General features: G+C 40.2%; 1 protein-coding gene across 5 annotated transcripts in view; it reads left to right on the forward strand.

The window, feature by feature from the left end:
* fhod3b (formin homology 2 domain containing 3b) overlaps positions 1-22008 on the forward strand; it is a 177958-nt gene that overhangs the window by 96916 nt on the left and 59034 nt on the right. For all 5 annotated transcript variants that reach the window (XM_079625108.1, XM_079625109.1, XM_079625110.1 and 2 more), the window contains 2 exons: positions 2147-2214; positions 4662-4767. In XM_079625108.1, the coding sequence (XP_079481234.1) occupies positions 2147-2214; positions 4662-4767 (174 nt within the window). The remainder of the gene's footprint in view (positions 1-2146; positions 2215-4661; positions 4768-22008) is intronic.

Consider the following 22008-nt stretch of genomic DNA (forward strand, 5'->3'; position numbering starts at 1 on the left):
GCGCCATACGGAGTATCCTGAATAACCCCGACATTTTTAAATAGTTTGGCCAGAGATAGCGAGATATACCCATTATGCAAAACAGCATACACTCAATTTCCTCCATTGTCCTGTGTGTGTGGGTCGCGTCGCTATGACGACCAGGTACTAGAAACTGAGCGAAAAGCGAGCCAAGCCGAGTCGAGTCGAGTCGAGTTGAGTTGAGCTGGTACTGGTAATGGAAAAGCGGCATAATATATTTTGTTGAAAAATAAATTATGGTTGTCATCTGTTTTTTTTTGTTTTAAACAGTAAAAATTTAGCCGAAGGGTCAGAGAAAGGTCAAAATGATCTTGTAAAATTACAATATGGCTGTTTTGGTGCAATAATTTTTACGTGTATTTCACTGAAAAAAATAGAGCACGGTCCCTTTAAAATAATGTTTACATTGGTTTTTCATCCAATGATAATCTTTTAAAGTTTATTTTGACTAGTTTTTCTGGAATGTTTTTTGACAGGTTGTTTTAAACAAACTTGTTTATCCTAAATAACTGTTTTGTTCTTTATAAGCTGGGTCTAAGGCATCCAGGTGTGCCAGAGGTCTTTTTTCTCTAGAGGTGGCTTTGATTTACATTTGAGGAAAGCCAGATTAAAGTTCTGACACGTTGGTTGAAAAGTAAGATGGCTGGCTTTGGTTCATGCGGTTCTTCTCTTTGCTCAACATGATTTGTTGAGCCCCACAACAGAAACATATGCCCGAGGTAAATCACAGTGGTGTGGTCCTGTCAAACTCAACACAAAACCCTGTTCTTAATGTATATGAAAACAAGCCTTGGAAATATGTTCCGAACAATTATAAAGCCGAACCGGAAGAAAAGCTCCTCTCTGAATTGGCACATGAACGCAAGCCTTCAGTTAAAATACGTGAGATTATTTATAAAAAGGGCTGGATATGGTGCTCCTGTAGTATTGTATTTCTGTAATTATAAGCAATGCAACCTATTAGCGGTTTAATTTCTTCCTTAGCGGTTGGGGATTTGCAGAATGAAACTAGTGCTACTTATTTTCTACACACCGGGATCAGAATTCACTTACTAAGAGCCCAATTTGAGATAAAATGTCAGCTGGCATCCACACAACATGGGTTAAACCGTCATTGAAAATCAAAGATATGAAAACTGTATTCAAAAATAAAAAAATGTGTCTATATGCGTTACTTTTATTGTAAGTTCTTCTCAGTGTAAAGTTGACTATCTTGAGTTTATCTAGGATGCCTAAAATGTTTTTTTTTTTTTTTTTTTTTTACAGACCTTTGTGGATGCACATACTGTAGATATAGATAGATAGTTCAGTCATTCAAATGGGAGAAAGAGAGGAATAACATTATGCTTAAATTATATATAATTATTACAATTGTATTATAATAATATACGGTACCATTGAATAATATATTATTTAGAATAATGTTATAAATAAAAATGAAACATGGTTTGTTTCACTATATTGTGCCAAATGCCCTCACTTATATAGTAAAAAAATGTTGACAACCAACTAGTGAGGACATTTTACTGGTTCATGCAAACCGTGCATTGATACACACACACACACATCTGACATTCACAAACACACACTCAGCAGTAGGCAAGATTAAATTGGACTCTCAGGCTGCCAATATTGAGGTCGGAATGTTAATGAGAGTTCTCTATGAGGACACATTGAGAAAGAGAAACGGAGAGAGAACACCGCATGTTGTGAGATTCAGCCTGTGGTTTTCATACACAGCTCCTCAAAGCCGTCGATAAAGAGATAATCAAGGACACTAGAGAGAGAGAGAGAGAGAAAGAGAGAGATGCATGATCATTATTTCATGTAGATGCTGAGTCAGAGGCTGCAAGCTGGTTTTTCTTTAGCTACTGCACTAATGCACACAGACAGTACTCTGCTCATCCTGCCACACACTGGCAGACTGAAGAACTGCAGTTTGAACAGTGAGGGAAACACAGTGCTTTATCTGGGAGCTTGAGTTATGAAGCATCTGTCACATTAATGCAATCAAATCATCCAAATAGGCTCCACCCTAACCTGCAAAGAATTAGTTAGAAAGTGGACCACATGAACATCTACTCAAAACTCAACTCAAAACTCTTTTTCCTGTTTTCTCCTGCAGAAAAGCTCTACATCTCAACCGGACGTGAGCTGCGAAGGGCGCTGTTCTCTCTCAAGCAAATATTTCAGGTAAGCTGGCCCACTTCGAATTAGCGTTAGCACGAAGCACCTGCTAATGTATTTTTCAACAGCAGCACATGTGTGTGAATGTGTGTCTGTGTTTTCATGCATGTTTGAGCTGTATGGGTATGCTGGAATTTCTCTCACTGCACAGAAATTTCCAGATACCAAAGCTGGAGTCTCCATCATTGATTGATTTTAAAGCTGTGCTGGAAGCTACTGTTTTTCCTCTAGAGGAACCATGTCTGAACATCGCACTGTGTGTGTGTGTGTGTGTGTGTGTGTGAGAGATTAAATGTCTTTCCACTCAAGTTTTAGCATTTTTAATGACAAAAGCATCTGAAACTTTCACACCTGTCAACAAGTGTGTAATTTAAACCTGCCAGAGGCTATACATAAACACACACAAATACTCTGGAGCACAAACAAACACAAACATACATAGCTTTGTGAGAGCACATATACAGCTTTGTTGGGTGTAGGCGACACACACATATTCTACATTGGGGAAGCTACTGACCTGTAACTTTTCAGGCAACACACTACTCATAATTCATAGTTCTACAATGAAGCGACCCCCTTTTACCCTAAAAACTAGTTAGCAACAATACAAGATGCTAACAAGCTAACTATAGCTAGATAACTACATTGAAGGAATTATTTATAACTTATTTAATCAGTGTGGTATTTTCTGGTAAAAAAAAGGGGATTTTGAATGAATTAATGAGCAATAACATTAAATCTGAACAGAATTTGCTATAAATGCAAATAAACTAGAACACACTATGGGAGCCACACACACACACACACACACGCACGCACACGCACACGCACACACACACACACACACACACACACACACACACACACACACACACACACACACACACACACTTTCTTTGACAGAATTGACAGAATTCCAGCTCAGCAGTTCCAGTTATTGAAACCAATCTCATAATCCTCAAAATCTCCCTAAATTTTAATCTAAGCTGTATGAATCACTTGAGAACTTGAGCAGTCATCTGATTGATCGCCCGACTCAGGAAGAATTACGGCAAGAACTGCATTCTTTATGCTGTCGTGCATTTAAGTATATTTTGCATGTGCAGTAAAGTGCATTTCTCCAGACATGGGCATACTGTGTCATTATAGACTGTCTGCGCCAATATAAATTCCACAAATCCAACACCCCTAATCATTTTCAGATCAGCCAATAGGGTGTGTCCACACAAATCCCAAAGCAGGAGAAATATTGGACATCACTGCTGGAGCCCGATTCTCTTCCACACATGACATGCAGGACGGAGGAAGGATGCATGCTGTAGTTGTAGAATTAGTGAAGTGTGCCCAGCCGTGTGTGTGTGTGTGTGTGTGTGTGTGTGTGTGTGTGTGTGTGTGTGTGTGTGTGTGTGTGTGTGTGTGTGTGTCATAAATCAAGCGGAGACACGTACTGCTCCTCACACCTCTTATACAGTGTGTTTAATGGACTTTTTACTGCAGGGAAACAGTCGATTAGCACTTAGCAACCCAAACTTACTCAAGCCCAAACACAAAGGGTTTCCATGGGTCGGAAGTGAAAAGGATTTAAAACTGTAAGTGCTCACTGAGGGAGACGAGTCCAGGACAGCTCCATAAAACAACACTGCAGAACTGCGTTTAAAAATCTTTGCAGCTAGTCTTAAAATGAGATGATAAACTACATTTTATAAAATAATTATATGAAATATTATCTAAATATACAATAATACCCTTTATTATCATTTTGAAAATATATTCTAAATCATTAAAATTGCTAAATTAATTTTAGTTTGTTTTAAAATTGTATTAAATTGAATAGATGAATGCCTTATATTATACTTTATAATTTATATTTTATTTATATATTATACTATTATTATGCAATTATTACTTTATATATATATATATACAGTATACTACTAATATATATATATATATTAAAATTGCATAATAAATTGTTTTTAATTTAAATTGTAAAATTGTATTATAACTTTAATAGATTAACATGTTTCTTTTCTTTTTTCTATTTGAACTTCTAATCGTTATTAAAGCATGTTGAGCTACTTTTAGGTTATTTTAAGAAATTCCCAGCACCTGGTGGACAGAGAGTTTGCAGAACAATGCAACATGTGTTGGTGTTGGAGTGGGAACCTTTGGGGAGCGTAGAGAAAACGCTGACAGAGCGTTTGACAGATAGGAATGCGTAAGCTTCGGTTTGGGCCATGTCAGTCAAATCAAGTGCATATCTGAAAGCACAACTGAACCTTTCTGGAATTCTCATTGGTCCCCCTGAGAGTGTGTTGCGGCAAAACAAAACATTTTTGTTCACATGATGGAGTGTCACTTTCTTGATGGTTAATTTCTTTAAGATATTCAGTTACACACCATGCGTTGTGTTTGTTACATGCTGTGTTTCTTCTGTGTTTGTTGTACTGCAGGATGATAAAGATCTGGTGCATGAGTTTGTGATGGCTGAGGGTCTCACATGTCTGATTAAAGTGGGAGCTGAGGCTGACCAAAACTACCAGAACTACATCCTCAGAGGTACCACATTACCACACATGACACTGTACACTCAATGTATATGATTCAATTCAAGAGTTCAAACAACTATCAAACATAACAAAACAAGCGCTATTATGACACATCCTATAAAACATTGTTTAGGTTACAATATATAATATATCCATGATGTATATATATGTTTTTACTGTATTTTTAATCAAATAAATGTAGCCTTAAGCATAAGTGACTTCTTAGATCTGACTGACCCCAAACTTTTCAGCTGTATTGTGTTTTTGTTAACATTTTAATTTAAGAAAATGTCACTCAGAGACTTCCATGAACATTTTTGAGTATCAAATGAATTGCTGAATCCAAATTTTACTGATTTATGGAAATGGATCAAATCAAAACTTTGAATCATATTTATTAATTTATTAACTAAACCACAAGGAAATATTGTGGAATTAGTCTAAAAACTGCAATAAAATCATTGTGATGTTAATATTTTATCGTTAGTAAAATTATTGTAAATATATAATTAAAATATATCGCCCCAACTTATATAATAGCTACATCAGAATTTTAAGTATTGAACAGTAACAAAATTAGTAGATTTATAATTAAAATTGTAAATGCTTATATATATTATTATGAATTAGTGTTCACTGAAGTGTGTTGTGACTGACTCTTCATATTGTAACTACCAGTGGTGTCACTACAAACCACTAACACTATACCACAACACCAAATATCTATACATCCAAACCACATCACAAGGAGTTAAATGACTACAACACAATACATTTTAAAGCTGGGCACCAAACATTTTCCACCCAGCACTATTAATTGGCAATAAAGCATCAAAATGTCTTCTTTTCCTTAGAGGGAAGGGTGTCAGGGGGGTTGTTGAAATTCACTTTACGATCTGCAACATCCTGCCAAGCCTTTTTATTGGACGTTAAAGCATGTGGGCGCTGCCCTCTCGCAGTGGGCTGTGAAATGCGGGTGACCTTTCGGAGAGGGGTTTCCAGTCCCCTTTAGACCTCCCCACTGGCCTGCAACCTCATCCCCAGGCAGAGGAAGCTCTTAGCAGCCTGTTAACATGCCTGACCTTTCACCCCACATGCATGGAGAGAATAAATTAGCCAGGGCAAACAGGAGCAACACGTTTGTGAATGACAATTATTGGGGTCAATGAACGGTGCGTGTGATGGTGCATCTCAGTGTTTCGTTTGGCTACATCTGGGCATCTGAAGCGTATTTGTGTGGTACACGCGTATGTTTAAGCTGGAGGGTATCAGCTTCCCTTTTTAAAAGGTTGTTTGTGCATGTGGGTGGAGGGGCGTCTGTGTGTATACAAATGTGTTTACAAATACACAAAAGCAGAACATTACATTAGAGCCGTATGACGTACTGTATTTACAGTATGCGTTGTTGGGAATTCAGTGTAAGCTATTCTGGCCTGTTATTTTTAATCCTCCCTTTGAAAACCGATAGCTTTATTTCGCTATAGTAAAAACTCACCAAACTTTATAAATTATTATAATTTACTGTACAAACTTAATAATTTATGTAAAATGTCAACCCCACTACGACATTTGTGTTAAAGAATTGAGGAAAGAGTGCCTCAAGGACCCATAAGTGTAAATCAGTCAAATAAATCACTAAATTAGTGTTGTCTATATGTACTATTTGTGTATATTATATGCAATAAAATACACACTACAGATAAAAAGTTTGGGGTCAGTAAGATTTTTAATAATGCGTTCGAATGTTCATTCCCAGCGAGGCTGCGTCAAAAATATATTTGATAAAAAATACAGTAAAACAGTAATATTTTGAAATATTATTACGCTTTAAAAGAACTATTTTAATATATTTTAAAATGTAATTTATTCCTGTTATGGCTAAGCTGAATTTTCAGCATCATTACTCCAGTCTTTAGTGTCACATGTTCCTTCAGAAATCATTCTAATATCTCTCAAAAAACATAAACAAAAAATCTTTCTGACCCCAAACTATTAAATGGTAGTGTATGTCATTCCAGTATAGTGTATGTTGTTTGTAAAAGCTACATGAATTCAGTGTTCATGTGTGTTTTGAGAGAGCTTGAAGTGATTTCTTTACTGTGGTTGCTTGTTTATAGTCAAAGCGATTGGATTTACAGGGCCAGGGACTGACGACAGACACCTAAACACTAAATCCGCATGTTGAGACATACTGGCAGTCTGTACGATTTACAGCCTGTCCGCAATGACAGCGGCTTTCTGTAACACAAAAACAAAGCTACACATTACTCCCCATAGCATAATATTTCAGCTAGCCCAAACTGGAAATGCATTTTGTGCATTCGACTGGTACAACAGTTACACTGGACGGTTCCTAAAGAAGTATTTTTCTCAATGTATCGTGGCTCTGAGTAAGTGCTTCAGGTGTTTTTTTAGTGAAATAGACAGTAACAATGTGGCTATTCCTAATTAGACCTGCACATTTTATTTTTTAAGTTTCCACACCCAGATGATTCATGCTGCTGCTATGCTTTTATGGACTCTCAGTAAGACTCAGCACACCTTTGGGTTACAGGATGCCATAATTATCTCAAACTGAGCCTGCGTGCTTCCCTAAAGGTCGTGCATCCTTATATTTACAGCTAAACTAGTTTCAGTATAAAACACACAGTTAAAATGAAGTTGCATTGTCCTAGTGGGACCTGATTCCTAAGTGTTTACTTGCAATCAGTGCTTGTGCCCTGGTTATGGGTTTGAACCCACATTGACACAAACAACCCAGTTGATTAAGACGCCAAATGCCAAATTCCCATCTGGGACAGAGAGATACAGTGAGAGGATGATGATGATGATGATGATGATGATGACAAGCAGTCTAAATGATAGCTTCAATCCCTTCCTGCTCTTTTTAATCACTCATTTGTACTTTGTTTACTTCATTTGTCTCTGTATTTTGGTGTTTTTGTGCGAGTTGGTTGTTTGTTTGGAATGGATCGGTCTGGCTGTGGGAAAGAGCTGCTGTTGTAGCTGGTCTTCTCTGTAGCATGGCTGTAACCTGGCTCACAGATGACCTAGTTTCTCATGACCAGACGAAGAAATGTTCATTCTTTTCCTTCCAATGTTTTTTCGGTGAGCATGTGCACTCAGGTCCAAAAGTCTGAGACCACATTGAAAATGTGTCATTTTTTCATTTTTTTACTGGAAATAACCAAACCGTTGTGTAGACAGAATGTTTTTTGTGACATTTAATATGTTAAAGTTGCACTCAGCAGTTTAGTTTACGTTGCGCTGAATGATGTCATTTTTGCCTGGTACCTAGTGTTGTGTATGTATCATCAAGCAAAAGCAAATATTTTTGGTTAGCAATGCATTGTAGAAATGCGCAATTCACAGTCAACCATTTTTCATGTATTCCATAATCTAAAGTATCGAATAGTATTGAGAATACTTGGTTAAAGCAATACTTGGTTTTCATTTGATCACGTGATTTCAAAATGGCTGCCCCCATGTGGCGACCGGGTCTAAGTAGGATAAAAATAGAAAATAGTCATACAGTACATACATTTAGGAAGCACTTTTAAAGCTACACTGTGTAGGAATTACTCCCATCTAGCGGTGAAATTGTATATGACTACCAACTGAATATTACTTTCTAGCCCCTCCCATCCCGAGGGCGTTTTAACTCCTACGGTGGCCGTATTATTTCAAATCTGCCGGCAGTCGCGAGTAATCTCTCCCTCACATTTGTCACGGTGCCACTGAGTGTAAAAACGCGAAAGGCAAAGCTTGAATTTCCAGGTATGTCCCTCTTTGGCTAATGTATTTTCAAGATGGAGGCGCAACATGGCTTCCGCCATTCGAGCAGCTCACTCATATGTATTATAAATAGCAGATTCTACGCTTACGAGAATACTTGATTAGTTAGTAGAAGTAATTATACATTAATGAACACATATCATTTTGAAAGAACAAAGTGTTTTTTGCTAAGAATCAACTTGAAAAATTACACAGTGTAGTTTTAAAGCTGGAATACACTGTGAAAATGATTTTCAAAGTTGTAGATAAAACAGATTATTGGTAAATATTTCAGTCTTTCTACCTCAAAATTCATTTTTAAATCAATTGGTTACTTGCTGTTTCTTTTCATTTTCAATTTCCAAGTGAAAACTGTTTCTACACCATTTTTTCCTCCAGTGTAAACTGCATGACTTTTGCCCAGGTTTTTGCCCCATTTTACTGTCTGGAAGAGTGAACGTTAGTTGTTGAAAGTCAGGGCCAGTCTGCAGATTTAAAGGTGCTATGTGGAGTTATTCTACTAAAATTAATCGATTTTGTATTGCCTGTGTGTGAAGGGGTTGTAATCTCACAATAAAATGATCCACTTGGCGGGTTTTGCTATTACCTCTGAAAGCAAGTATTCTTATTTCTATGTGAAGGCTCCGGGTCGGATTTGCCGCGAAATCCAGTGACGTGAGACCTGCATGCGCGCTCCCGAGCCTCTCGCCTCGTCTACTGACTTTGCACTCAACAGCGACGACACTGCAACTTTATGACATGGAGTCTGCTAATACTAAGAAACGACCAGCACAACACAGACTCCAACACAAACTCCACATAATAATAAAAAACAAAAAAAGCACGCGCACGAGCACTCGCTTATAAACGTATTGGTTGCAATCTGAAACATCACCGCTAGATGCCGCTGAAAACTCCACATAGCCCCTTTAAAGCAGCTGGAGTTTAGAGTTTTCACAGAAAATTGCGTAGTGTACGAGTGTTTTTTTTTTAGCTTTAGATTATGATTCCATCCAATTAGGAAGATGGAATTCCAAAGTTCTAAAATTTTGATCTGATTTTAGAACACACAGTGTTTGTCACGGGTATGGTGCGGATGAAGACAGGCTGAGGCCCAAAGTTCCAATTCAAACTTTTACTAGAATCAAACTTAAACAAAACTGGTACAGGCAAGGGTAACACTCTCCATACAACGTAACATGTACAAACATTGACCGACAACTGAAGGGTGAAAGACAGGAACTTAAATACACAGATGACAACGAGTGACGACAGGTGAAGACAATGAAGGGTGATTAACTGATTAACTGGACAGGTGATGAAAATGAACTAATGAAAATGACGACAGAGAAGAAGAAAAACACTGAATGAGAAAAACAACCTAAAAGTCCATGGACACAACAGAAAACACATTAACAATGTGACAGAACCCCCCCCCTCCCCCCAGGCGCGTCCTCGCGCCGTAAAACATCCAAAGGGGTGGGAGGGTGGGCGCCCTGGAGGCTGATGAACAGGTGGCCGATCTGGAGCAGGAAGCCTCCAGGGCGGAGCAGGACGTGCAGGTGGCCAGGGCGGAGCAGGATGAGGGCGTGGCCAAGGCGGAGCAGACGGACCCTCAGGCGTCCATGGTGGTGAGGACCCTTCGGGCGGCCATGGCGGTGAGGACCCTTCGGGCGGCCATGGCGGTGAGGACCCTTCGGGCGGCCATGGCGGTGAGGACCCTTCGGGCGGCCATGGCGGTGAGGACCCTTCGGGCGGCCATGGCGGTGAGGACCCTTCGGGCGGCCATGGCGGTGAGGACCCTTCGGGCGGCCATGGCGGTGAGGACCCTTCGGGCGGCCATGGCGGTGAGGACCCTTTGGGCGGCCATGGCGGTGAGGACCCTTCGGGCGGCCATGGCGGTGAGGACCCTTCGGGCGGCCATGGCGGTGAGGACCCTTCGGGCGGCCATGGCGGTGAGGACCCTTCGGGCGGCCATGGCGGTGAGGACCCTTCGGGCGGCCATGGCGGTGAGGACCCTTCGGGCGGCCATGGCGGTGAGGACCCTTCGGGCGGCCATGGCGGTGGCCTATAGCCCCCCCCCAAAAAGTACTTGGGGAGAGTGACAGGATTTGGAACCGGCTCAGGGACAGACACCGGCTCAGGGACAGACACCGGCTCAGGGACAGACACCGGCTCAGGGACAGACACCGGCTCCAGTGTGTGCGCAGCCCACACACACCACATGGTTGTGGCCATGATGGCCAGACTCGCGGTCACTGAGGACACAGGCGGTGGATACATGGCGTGAATAGTCTCTGGGCTGGACGGGACCAGCGGTGCAGGAAGCTCTGGGCTGGACGGGACCAGCGGTGCAGGAAGCTCTGGGCTGGACGGGACCAGCGGTGCAGGAAGCTCTGGGCTGGACGGGACCAGCGGTGCAGGAAGCTCTGGGCTGGACGGGACCAGCGGTGCAGGAAGCTCTGGGCTGGACGGGACCAGCGGTGCAGGAAGCTCTGGGCTGGACGGGACCAGCGGTGCAGGAAGCTCTGGGCTGGACGGGACCAGCGGTGCAGGAAGCTCTGGGCTGGACGGGACCAGCGGTGCAGGAAGCTCAGGGCTGGACGGGACCAGCGGTGCAGGAAGCTCTGGGCTGGACGGGACCAGCGGTGCAGGAAGCTCTGGGCTGGACGGGACCAGCGGTGCAGGAAGCTCGGGACTGGACGGAACCAGCGGTGCAGGAAGCTCTGTGCCGGGCAGCGATGAGGGCTCTGTGCTGGGCAGCGATGAGGGCTCTGTGCTGGGCAGCGATGAGGGCTCTGTGCTGGGCAGCGATGAGGGCTCTGTGCTGGGCAGCGATGAGGGCTCTGTGCTGGGCAGCGATGCGGGCTCTGTGCTGGGCAGCGATGAGGGCTCTGTGCTGGGCAGCGATGAGGGCTCTGTGCTGGGCAGCGATGAGGGCTCTGTGCTGGGCAGCGATGAGGGCTCTGTGCTGGGCAGCGATGAGGGCTCTGTGCTGGGCAGCGATGAGGGCTCTGTGCTGGGCAGCGATGAGGGCTCTGTGCTGGGCAGCGATGAGGGCTCTGTGCTGGGCAGCGATGAGGGCTCTGTGCTGGGCAGTGATGAGGGCTCTGTGCTGGGCAGCGATGAGGGCTCTGTGCTGGGCAGTGATGAGGGCTCTGGCGCAGGAAGCTCTGGGCTGGACGGGACCAGCGGTGCAGGCGGCTTGGAGCTGGACGTCAACCGTCCAGGGTCGAAGAGGGACCAAAGCGGAGAATGGTGTCGGGGTCCATCTCGACCACCGCCTCTACTGCGGCCTCCACGGGTCCCGCGAAATCTGGCCAGACGGGTTCCCTCAAACGACCCTCCATGGGCAAAGGCTGGGAGATCTTGGCTCTCCTTGGCCAGGGCGAAAATTCTTACCCATTCGTCCATTTTAGATTGGTCGGTCAATCTGTCACGGGTATGGTGCGGATGAAGACAGGCTGAGGCCCAAAGTTCCAATTCAAACTTTTACTAGAATCAAACTTAAACAAAACTGGTACAGGCAAGGGTAACACTCTCCATACAACGTAACATGTACAAACATTGACCGACAACTGAAGGGTGAAAGACAGGAACTTAAATACACAGATGACAACGAGTGACGACAGGTGAAGACAATGAAGGGTGATTAACTGATTAACTGGACAGGTGATGAAAATGAACTAATGAAAATGACGACAGAGAAGAAGAAAAACACTGAATGAGAAAAACAACCTAAAAGTCCATGGACACAACAGAAAACACATTAACAATGTGACAGTGTTGAAATTTGTCATGTTTCTGCACGATTTGTTGTGTTCAGAATGACTTGAAAGTCTGCTAGTGTGTGATCTTCAGTTGTTTAGTAAATTATGGCCTGTTTTCTCTGTAACTGTTGACAAATCGGCAAGTGAATGATGATCAGGTTGTGTTCAGATTTTAAATGTTCTTTAGTGTATTCCAGCCTTTATCCAAAGCCTCTTATACTTTACAAGCTATGCATTTTATCGGTTCATGCATTCCATGGGAATCAAACCCATGACTTTGGAGTTGCTAAATCCATTCTCTACTTTTTAAGCACAAATTTCCAGCACTTTTCAGCACATTAAACATGCATTTGTCAATACAGATCCTCATCTTCTCTTGGGATGAACATGACATATCATGGTGAGATAAGGCAGCTCTTCTGCTGGGCCGCTCTTGTTGGCTGCTTTGAGCACCAGGGGTATCATTGATAGGAATACTAGAGGCCTGAGATTTCAGCGCCATCACTTCCAGCCAAGCGCATGAAAACACATGGAGAAGTTGGGTTAGTGCCACAGCGTATATCTGGGTTTACACCTTCCCTCTTAACACACTCTGTATTCTGTCCAACACATTTGCACACTTATGATCAAATTTTGCTCTGTCTGGGAAACTCAAGGTAGTGAAGCAGCAGAGTACATTCACATTTATAGAATGTAAAATAAATGTTAGCCAGGTATATTCAGTGTGATCCAGTTAGACCACATAGAAAATATGGGAATTTTGTTACGTAACCCTGGAAATAAACAGAAACTTTAAGGAAAATGTAAAATAAAACATAACAAACCTTTTTTTTTTCAGCAAGGTTGCATTAAATTAATCAAAAGTGCAGTAACACATTTTTTTGTAACTGGTAGTCGAGGAATAAGGAATACAAACTAGGACTAGGAAGACTTCAAATAGACTACTGGAAAACAGGAGAAATACGACACATAATTTGAAACAATAACCGACTAAAGACTGAACAGAACAGGGAGAATATAATACATATATAGTAAATGAGGGAACTAAATAGGAACAGCTGGACAATGATTAACTAATGAGTGACCTATAGGTTAGCCTGGGTTTCCCCATACTGCCTTTGCGCAGCGCAATTTTATTCACGCTGAAAGGCAGTCTGGATACCATGGACCAGATTTTCGCCTCATCTAGGGAACCAATCACAGAACAGGGAGGGAGCAGCAAGACGATGACGACATCTATACGACACAACTAAGCAGTTTGTTTATATCCATATATACCTTCGACCCTCATGTTTATCTTGCACAAATGGCAATAGTCGCTGAACGTCATTGTTTACACAAAAATATCTTACCCATCGTCTTCTTCCTTGTCTAATTTCTGTCGCTCTACATACGTCATCTGGTATAATGGAAACGATTGGCTATGAGCTACGTACAGGCGCATTTGATAGACATTCTTAGCACCCAATAAACGGCGCCGGGCATTCGTAAACCACGCCTCAAATACGAGAGAATGCACATGTGGTTCCCAGACCCAAGTCTCAACGAGAATTGGGTCTGGCGTTAGCCAGGCTACCTATAGGTGACAAACAAGAAAAAAGGAGAACAGGCACAGAGCTTACGGAAAAAGTCACCAACAGAAACTCAAACACCAACAAAACAATATGATCGTGACATTTATAATGTTACAAAAGATTTCTATTTCAAATAAATGCTATTCTTTTGAACTTTCTATTCATCAAAGAATCCCTGAAAAAAAGATGTAATACTTTTTCCACAAAAATATGAGGCAGCCCAACTGTTTTCAACATTACTAATATTAAGAAAAAAAATGTTTAACACCAAATCAGCATATTGATTTCTGAAGGATCATGTGACACTGAAGAATGTAAGTAATGGCTGCAAAAAAAAAAAATCTACCTCGCAGCTTGAGCTATAACGCACCTTTGTCTTGCTCTCTTACTGGTAGGCCTATATATGATGAAATATAGCCTATTTAAGATCTATATATATGTTTTAAATTTCATCTGAACATGTTTATAAGTTGTTTCAGTTGTTCCTATACATTTATTTGTAATTTTAGAATACACTTTAGAACGAAAGTTAATGATGAATCATAGTTTGTTCGTGAAAACGTTCGTATGCAAATTTCACGCACAAATTTGTGCATACGCATGCTTAGTGAATGAGACCCACTGTTATTACTGTTTTTTTATCACATAAATACAGCCTTGATGAGCATAAGATACTTCTGAAAAGTAGTGTGTTTGTTTATTTAACACTTCACTCAAACTTTAGTTTTTTTTTTTTTTTTTTTTTTACTAAAAAATCTACAATCAGACTACTTTAAGTAGCGGTCGTTTGTCCACTGTCTGCAAACATTATTTTCCAACACATACACATTGTATTGTGTAAATTGATTGTGCATTGTTGTGATTCGTTAAAACGTGCTCATCATATGTAATGTTTTTTTAGCATGTATTATTTCACCGTTTGATCATGGGTATGAAGTATCAGAACTTTCGGTTCCCATCTACAATTTCTGTTAAAACACACACCCTATCCATTTAGTGTCCCCCTGTGAGCTGAGTGGAGTTCGGCCCTGTGATTGGGGCCCCTCACACGTGTGCCTCGGGGCAAGAGGCCTCTCAGCGCCTGCCGTCCTTTCCTAGACCTGAGGGAGCTTTTCCCCCATAACCCTAGTATAGTGGCTGAGCCTGGGGTCCCACAACCATCTGGACTCCACCCGAGCAGCAGATCAGCCCAGATAATTTTTTATGAGAGAATGGAGGAAGGTGAAATTAACAGGAAGAGAGCATGAGAATGTTTATCACTCCACTTCTGATGACAGAGTTACAGAGTCCACTAGTAGGCAGTTAACATCAATGGCAATCTTTGTAACTCCTTAGAGTCCCTGAAAGCCAGTTCTGCTCTCAAATCACCATCTTTGTGGTTAACAGATAGATGTGCTATTAAAATTGATTTTAAGTGTCCATGTAAAAGCTTTTCTTGTAAAATGTGTGATTTTGAGTAAAGAGCCTTACGTAATGTGTCTGGGTGGTGCGGGACATCTATATTAGTGACACTTAAAGGGATAGTTCACCCAAAACTAAAAATTGTCACCACTTAATGTCATTCCACAACCTGTTGGACTTTCTTTCTTCTGTGAAACACATAAGAAGATATTTTGGAACCCATTGAAACATTCTTTAATGCTTTATGTTCCACGTAAGAAAGTCATAAAGGTTTGGAAGGGTGAGTAAATTATGACACAAGTTTTATTTTTTGGGGGTGATTTATCTCTTTAATGGTGAAGTATATGTTAATAAGAGATTTGCAGAAATGAACCCTTTAAATGCATGAATGTGTTGCCAATCATTTTTACATATTCGGGTCTTTAGCGACCCGGATCTGTATCTAACATGGATGGATCTCTACCTGTCGTGATAAAATAAAACTCTCCTAATGTTAGAGTAACAATTACAGAAGAATAAAATAAAGTATATTTTGTTACGTTTTGGAGCTTGGAAAGGTTCAGTTTGAGCAGATGTTTTATACCATAGCAGATGTTTTATTTTGATCGCTGACAGCTTCTTCAAGTGACAGTGACACTAATATTTGACTGCATACAGTACTTTCTCTGCAGTAATGCTGATGATACTTCCTATTCTTTTCTGCCTGGGGTAACTATGAGTGAAACGTAACTTCATCATTGTGTATCAGACATTGACACCTTGTGGAATAAAGGTGAATTGCACTTATTCAGTCATCAAAGATTCAATTATTGTTGTGCAGAAAAAATAAACATACACTGACTGTTACACACCTTAGTTCATTAGCGACCCTATACAATATTTACACAAAATTGAGAAAACAGGCATTCTTTTATATATTTTATTTCTTGTTATAGTGTTTATAATGAATTGATTGAGGAATACTAAGAAGGTTGATGTCTAACTTTAAAAAATGAATGAGGCGGAGGGTAGTGAATGACGTCCCGGGTCACTAAAGACCCGAGGTATGCCTTTAAGGGTTAAACAGGTTTCCCAAACACTTTCTAATCAGTCTCTGTCTTCCATTGTTTAGCCAAACAGGCACTTCCACCCCAATCTCACAGCATTGGTTAGACCAAACCTGAGTTTTTTTTTTCTATTACTTATATACTATTATAATATGTATTAATACATTTGAAGCAGAAAGAACTGGATGGAATTTTCTGAATGATCAATCCACAATCAGACTTGTGATGCACCCTAGAATCATAATCACAACATGATTATGATTCTAGTTGTGATTATGATTCTTAATCAATTCCATAATTGATGAACTTCACACAGTTATTAAACAGAACGGAATCAACTGACTTTAGCTGAACAATGACACTATTTTCTTTTTAGAGCTCCTTTACAGCAAGATTTGAAATCTGTTTCCATCATAAAAAAATTTGTTCTTCCTTTTTTGTAATTTTTTAATTTATATCAACTTATTGTATTTCAGTTTAAATGTTTTAGGTTCACGTTTTTCAATTAATATTTACATTTCAGCTTAATTTCAATTAACAAAACAATTTTTAATAGTACAATAACAACACTGAACCAAACCCTACAAAGAAACCCTCGACAGTCCTGCCATGCCTGTTAGTACACTAAAATAACTTTGTAGCCTGAACCTGGCCAAGAGTGAGACAGAGATGAATCAGGCCACGGCTCGTGGTGATTTTAAATCATTTAAGGGCCAGAGAACTGCTCCCTTACCAGCCCTAAGTCTCCCTCACCCTGTCCGGCTATCACAGAGATGTTTATGGAAAAGAGATTCATGCTGATGATATTTGTGTATGGTGTATTGTTTGAAAGATGGCACTGCCATATAAATAGCTACTTTTTCGACTTTCAATTTTATTTCAGTGTTTCACATGATATGATTTATTACAAACAAGTGACCACCAGTGTGTTTCTTTGTTTATTCATAGTTGTTGTATTTTGGCAGAAATGTCCTTTGAATGTAGTCAATATTTTGTCATGTCATATTCATTATTTTTAGTCTGTTTTACTCTAGCTGAAATTATATGTAAGCAACTACCTTTCAAATTAGGATAAACAAGTAAAATGAGAAAAGGAGACAAAAACTTAAATGAAATAGAAGCTCAATCTTAATCAAGGAACATGCCTATAGTTTTAGTTAGCCCATGCATTAACTAAATTGCCTGAGTAAATGTAATTATTATTATTATGTTTGTGTTTATGTTGCTGATTGATATGTGGGATTAATCAGCATTGGTTGGATGGATGGATCGATCAGTCTTGATTCTTTTCACTTTCTCTGATAGGTGAGAATTGTTCTGAAATGCAAGAATTTCTCTTTCTGTCACATTTATGTACAAATGCTGTATGTTTTACTGGGGAGGTGGAGTTTTTTTTTCTCATACAGTAGTCTAGATGGGTGCTCAGCTCTTGTTCCAGAAGGGAATCTCCAGAACTGGCACGACCACGGCAACAGAACCCGACTCTCATAATGAGTTCCCAGGAGAAGAAGAGCACATACTTTCCACATACACTCACCTACAGCCTTCAAAACGTATAACACATTTTTAAGAATATCTCAGAATGTCTTAAAAAAGTAAAAGTATAACAAAAAATATACTGTATATAGCCTACCTTATGTCACACAATATTGTGTGAGTTTATAATCCCCCCCCCCCCCCCCCTTACTGTATTGTCTGTTTCCCAAGGTAAAAAACCTTTAATATAATGCTTTTGTTGCCAGATGAAGGCTTTTCCAGTTCTTGCTTGTGATGACAAACATTTTCTTGAGAAATGAAGACCTCATGAGGTCAATGTCAATATATGGGAGTGGATCCCAGTCCAGCCTTCGCACCAGGCCTCCTCTGCGCTGTGCTGAAGGGTTTCCCCTTCTTCCCAAGACTTAGAATCACAGGCGAAACAAGACCTGTTGGGCAGCTGCCAAACACAGCAAACCACTGCAGATTCTACTGATCGCAGAGTATGTGACTTGATGGTTTCAAGGTTCAAATTCGTATTTCACACCCAAAAATAAATGAAAATTTAGTTGTCATTTACGCACCCTAATGTCTTTTTAAAGCTACAATATGTAATCTTTTTTCGCCGCTAGGGGTCGCTAACCTTTTACAATAACAAAGGCGTAGGGTTAGGACGCAGTGACAAGCTGAATGCTGGGACTTGCTGTCAAGCTGATGGATCTAATAATGTTAATGGATGAGTGAAAACATTCATGTTTTTTAACATTACAGTGGTATGAAGCAGGTCGCGATTGCTAATAATAGACAGATATCACACGCGAGTCCCACGGATATAAAGGAAAAAGGATTAATTCTACCAAACTACCTGCAAGTGCTGAATTACTACTCGCACAGGTCAGTTTATTTGACGAATTAAACTTGTGAGGTATAGTCTGGAAATTGAAAACAAAAAAAAAACATTGGTCATGGTCCACTTAGTAATCAGATTGCCATTTTTTACACCGGACCTAATTTATAGGGATATGTTCACAACCTGATTGGTCGACTTTTATGACATATTGCCTATTTTGAGACGGAACATACGGAACATCCATATCAATGCTGTGTGCTGGGATATATGTGCTTGTTGTATGTGCTCAGCCTACATATGATGGTATTGATGGTAGAACTCGTGAAGAGCTTATAAAATGTGTAAAGGAGTCAAAACAGCAACAGGAATCCCTCCATCACACACACAAACGACGATCTGCTGCAAGGCGAAGCAGTTCTGATGCCTGTACCAAAAAGTGATGGGTAGCATCACGACTATGATGACAAATTCTGTCCTTTTTAGGGTCTCATCTTCCTGTTTTTGGTTCGTTTACATGTCTTTGGTCCGTGTTGCGTTCATATTTCCTTCGAACCGCAGCAGAGTTTGTTTGAGAGTGGACAGAGACCCATCTTTTCAGCAGTCTCAGTCTGCTTGTTTGGTCACGCCAGGGTTTTTAAATGGCATCGTTCACACGTTCAAATGAACCGCACTACCAGAGCAATCGCACCAGGGTTCGTTTTAATCGAATCAAACATGCCAAGTGTGAACACCCTATGTCCTCGATAGCAATGTATGATTTGTGAACAAATACTTCTTTTGAACGAATTTACATTTACATTTAGTCATTTAGCAGACGCTTTTATCCAAAGCGACTTACAACTGAGGACTACAGCAAGCGAGTCATCGTGAAGAGGCAAAAATAACGCAAGAAGTGCTCAAAATACAAAGTTCAGACATTGCTCAGAGTAGCATAAGCCAAACAAGAATTGGTTAATCCTGTTCATAGAAACAAGTCTGAATGGTTTATTCAAAAATCAAACTGATCAGGTCTGATTTGTTGCCTCGCTGCCATAAGGTAATGACTTCGCCGGCAGCATTTGCACACGAAGGTACCTCCTAAAACGGATTTCGGACAGCACAATGTTATAATAATCAACTAGCTTTGGTGATAACTAAGCAAAATATGTAATTACTACAACATTAATTTCTCAACTGTCATGGAATCAAAGGCAGCAATTCTCAGCTTTTAAAGCAGCCCTGGTTCTTAGTTCACTCACTCATAACTCACTCACTCACTCCGCATTTTGTGTTCCATGAAAGAAAGTCATACAGGTTCTGAACGACAAGAGGTGTTTAAATAATGGCAAATTATTTGATTTTAAAGGGAATTGTCCCTTTAAAACCCCTAAAAAACAGTCTTCCCAATGGGTTCAAAGTATCCTTTCTTGTCTTATCGAAACAAAAACCTCCAGAAACAAAACATCCTGGGTTCTTTATTTTCCTTTTTTGTCAGCCGTTTGCGGTTTACATGGCGTTAGCATGAATCGATAGGAAAATATCCGCAGCATCAAAGCAGAAACAGTCTTTAGTCATTAAAGACTTCCGCCGAGTGTATATTATTGTGATGAATAACATGGGTCAAGTTCATTTCTGTAGAAAGTGTTTACCAGAAGTGCCTTCTATTTTTACCATTAGACTTAATTACACTTGCCTCTTGCCAAGCATGAGGGACTCAAAAAACGGTGTAGCGTCACAATAAATAAGACTTCCTCTCTTATCCTTTAGCTTTCTTTCAACAAGAGTTTGTTCTAATGATCCCATGAAGTCATTAACTTCCTGATTTGATTAAAGAGAGCGTGGTGATTGGAAACATACAGTGCATGTGGAGCAGGAGAGCATATGACACTCTCTGAACTGTGTGTGGCAGCAGTGGTGTTGTCAGCATCTGTTTGAGTCTGTTTACTCTGCTGGGAACACTGTGGATGGTTGCGGCTAAGTCAGTGTGACTTTAGATCCAGAGCCTCCATCGCTGCTATGGAGTTTAACCTCAGTACATTTTCCTTAAACATCAGGCCCACACAGAATCAGTGTGATTCAAGTGATTCAGTCACGCAGATTCAAGTGATTTCCACAAAGTAATATGTTCATTCATATTTTGCCTAATTTGATTATGCTGCTGTTTAACACATTTTACTATGGTTTTTGAACTATTTTGAACTGAAATGAGCTCAAAATTAGACTCTGCAGTATCTAGCTGGACCTGCTTGACATTCACATCAGTTAAAGAAAACTTTTTTACTCAGTTTTACAGAAAATAATTTGTGGTGATTGATAATTATAGCTAGATTAGTTGTCTTCAATGTAGACTTTAATCTCATGGCGGGCTGCAACACGAAAGAAAACATGATGGGAATCTCTTTTTCAACAGATGTTGTTCTTTCTTCCCCCCCTCGGCTGCTGTCTGAGACAGACATACACTTCTACAGTATTTGACCCAATGATTCATGGGATCATTCATATAATCAGTCTCGCAAACTATTCTTACTCAATTTTCCTTTTTTTTTAAACTGAAAGAGTTGTCAGAAGCTGGTGGTGGTGAGGTTGAAGTCATGTGACCGTGGTGTAGTTCTACGTTTAGCTTTTTACTTCTGGTGATTGTTAGGCTTCATAATTCATGAAATTTGTGCTCATTTTCAAGATTATCATGATGAACAATATTTGAAAGGATCGTAAACTTTTTTTGGTCACAGAGCTTGTTTTCTACAATAATCCCAAAGCCAATGGAAAAATCCTATCATTTTGTTGAAGGAACCAGTGTGATAACATACAAAAATTCCTCATCACTGTAGCCCTTTATAGACACTCATAATAAGGGAATTAATTCTTAATCAAAGTAAATGGCCAGGTTGTCTTAATTCAGTCTAACATTTTAGTTAGTGGCCAAACTAATTGCCACAATCGTTATTTCTTAATTTGTAGCCACAGTATATATTTTTGCATGTTGCAGGGCTCTGTAAGTGCTTGATATTTCTAAAAAATAAAATATTTTTACCTTGAAAAATTACATTTGAATATGCATCAACAATCCCACTGAGATGTGGAAGACAAAGCTGATTGCGGTGTAGATGTGTAACACCCAATATACACTGAATGCGAGTGACACGACAAAACCGGAATGTTCATGTTCATGATCAACAAGTTCTAGACACAGTGTAAATAAGACATTTATTGTGCCCTTCAGAAACCACAGTTGTATGAGTGACAATTTGAGCGATTATAATGAAATATGAGCGTTCTAAAATTGTTGCATTGTTACTTAAATTACAGGTTTGTTTTTCATGCTGCTGTTTTTTATGCTTCACTGCATGAGTTTGTAAGTGTCCGACAGCTTTTTCCACC

The sequence above is a fragment of the Phoxinus phoxinus genome (assembly GCF_949152265.1).
Source record: "Phoxinus phoxinus genome assembly, chromosome: 10".
Lineage (NCBI taxonomy): Eukaryota > Metazoa > Chordata > Actinopteri > Cypriniformes > Leuciscidae > Phoxinus > Phoxinus phoxinus.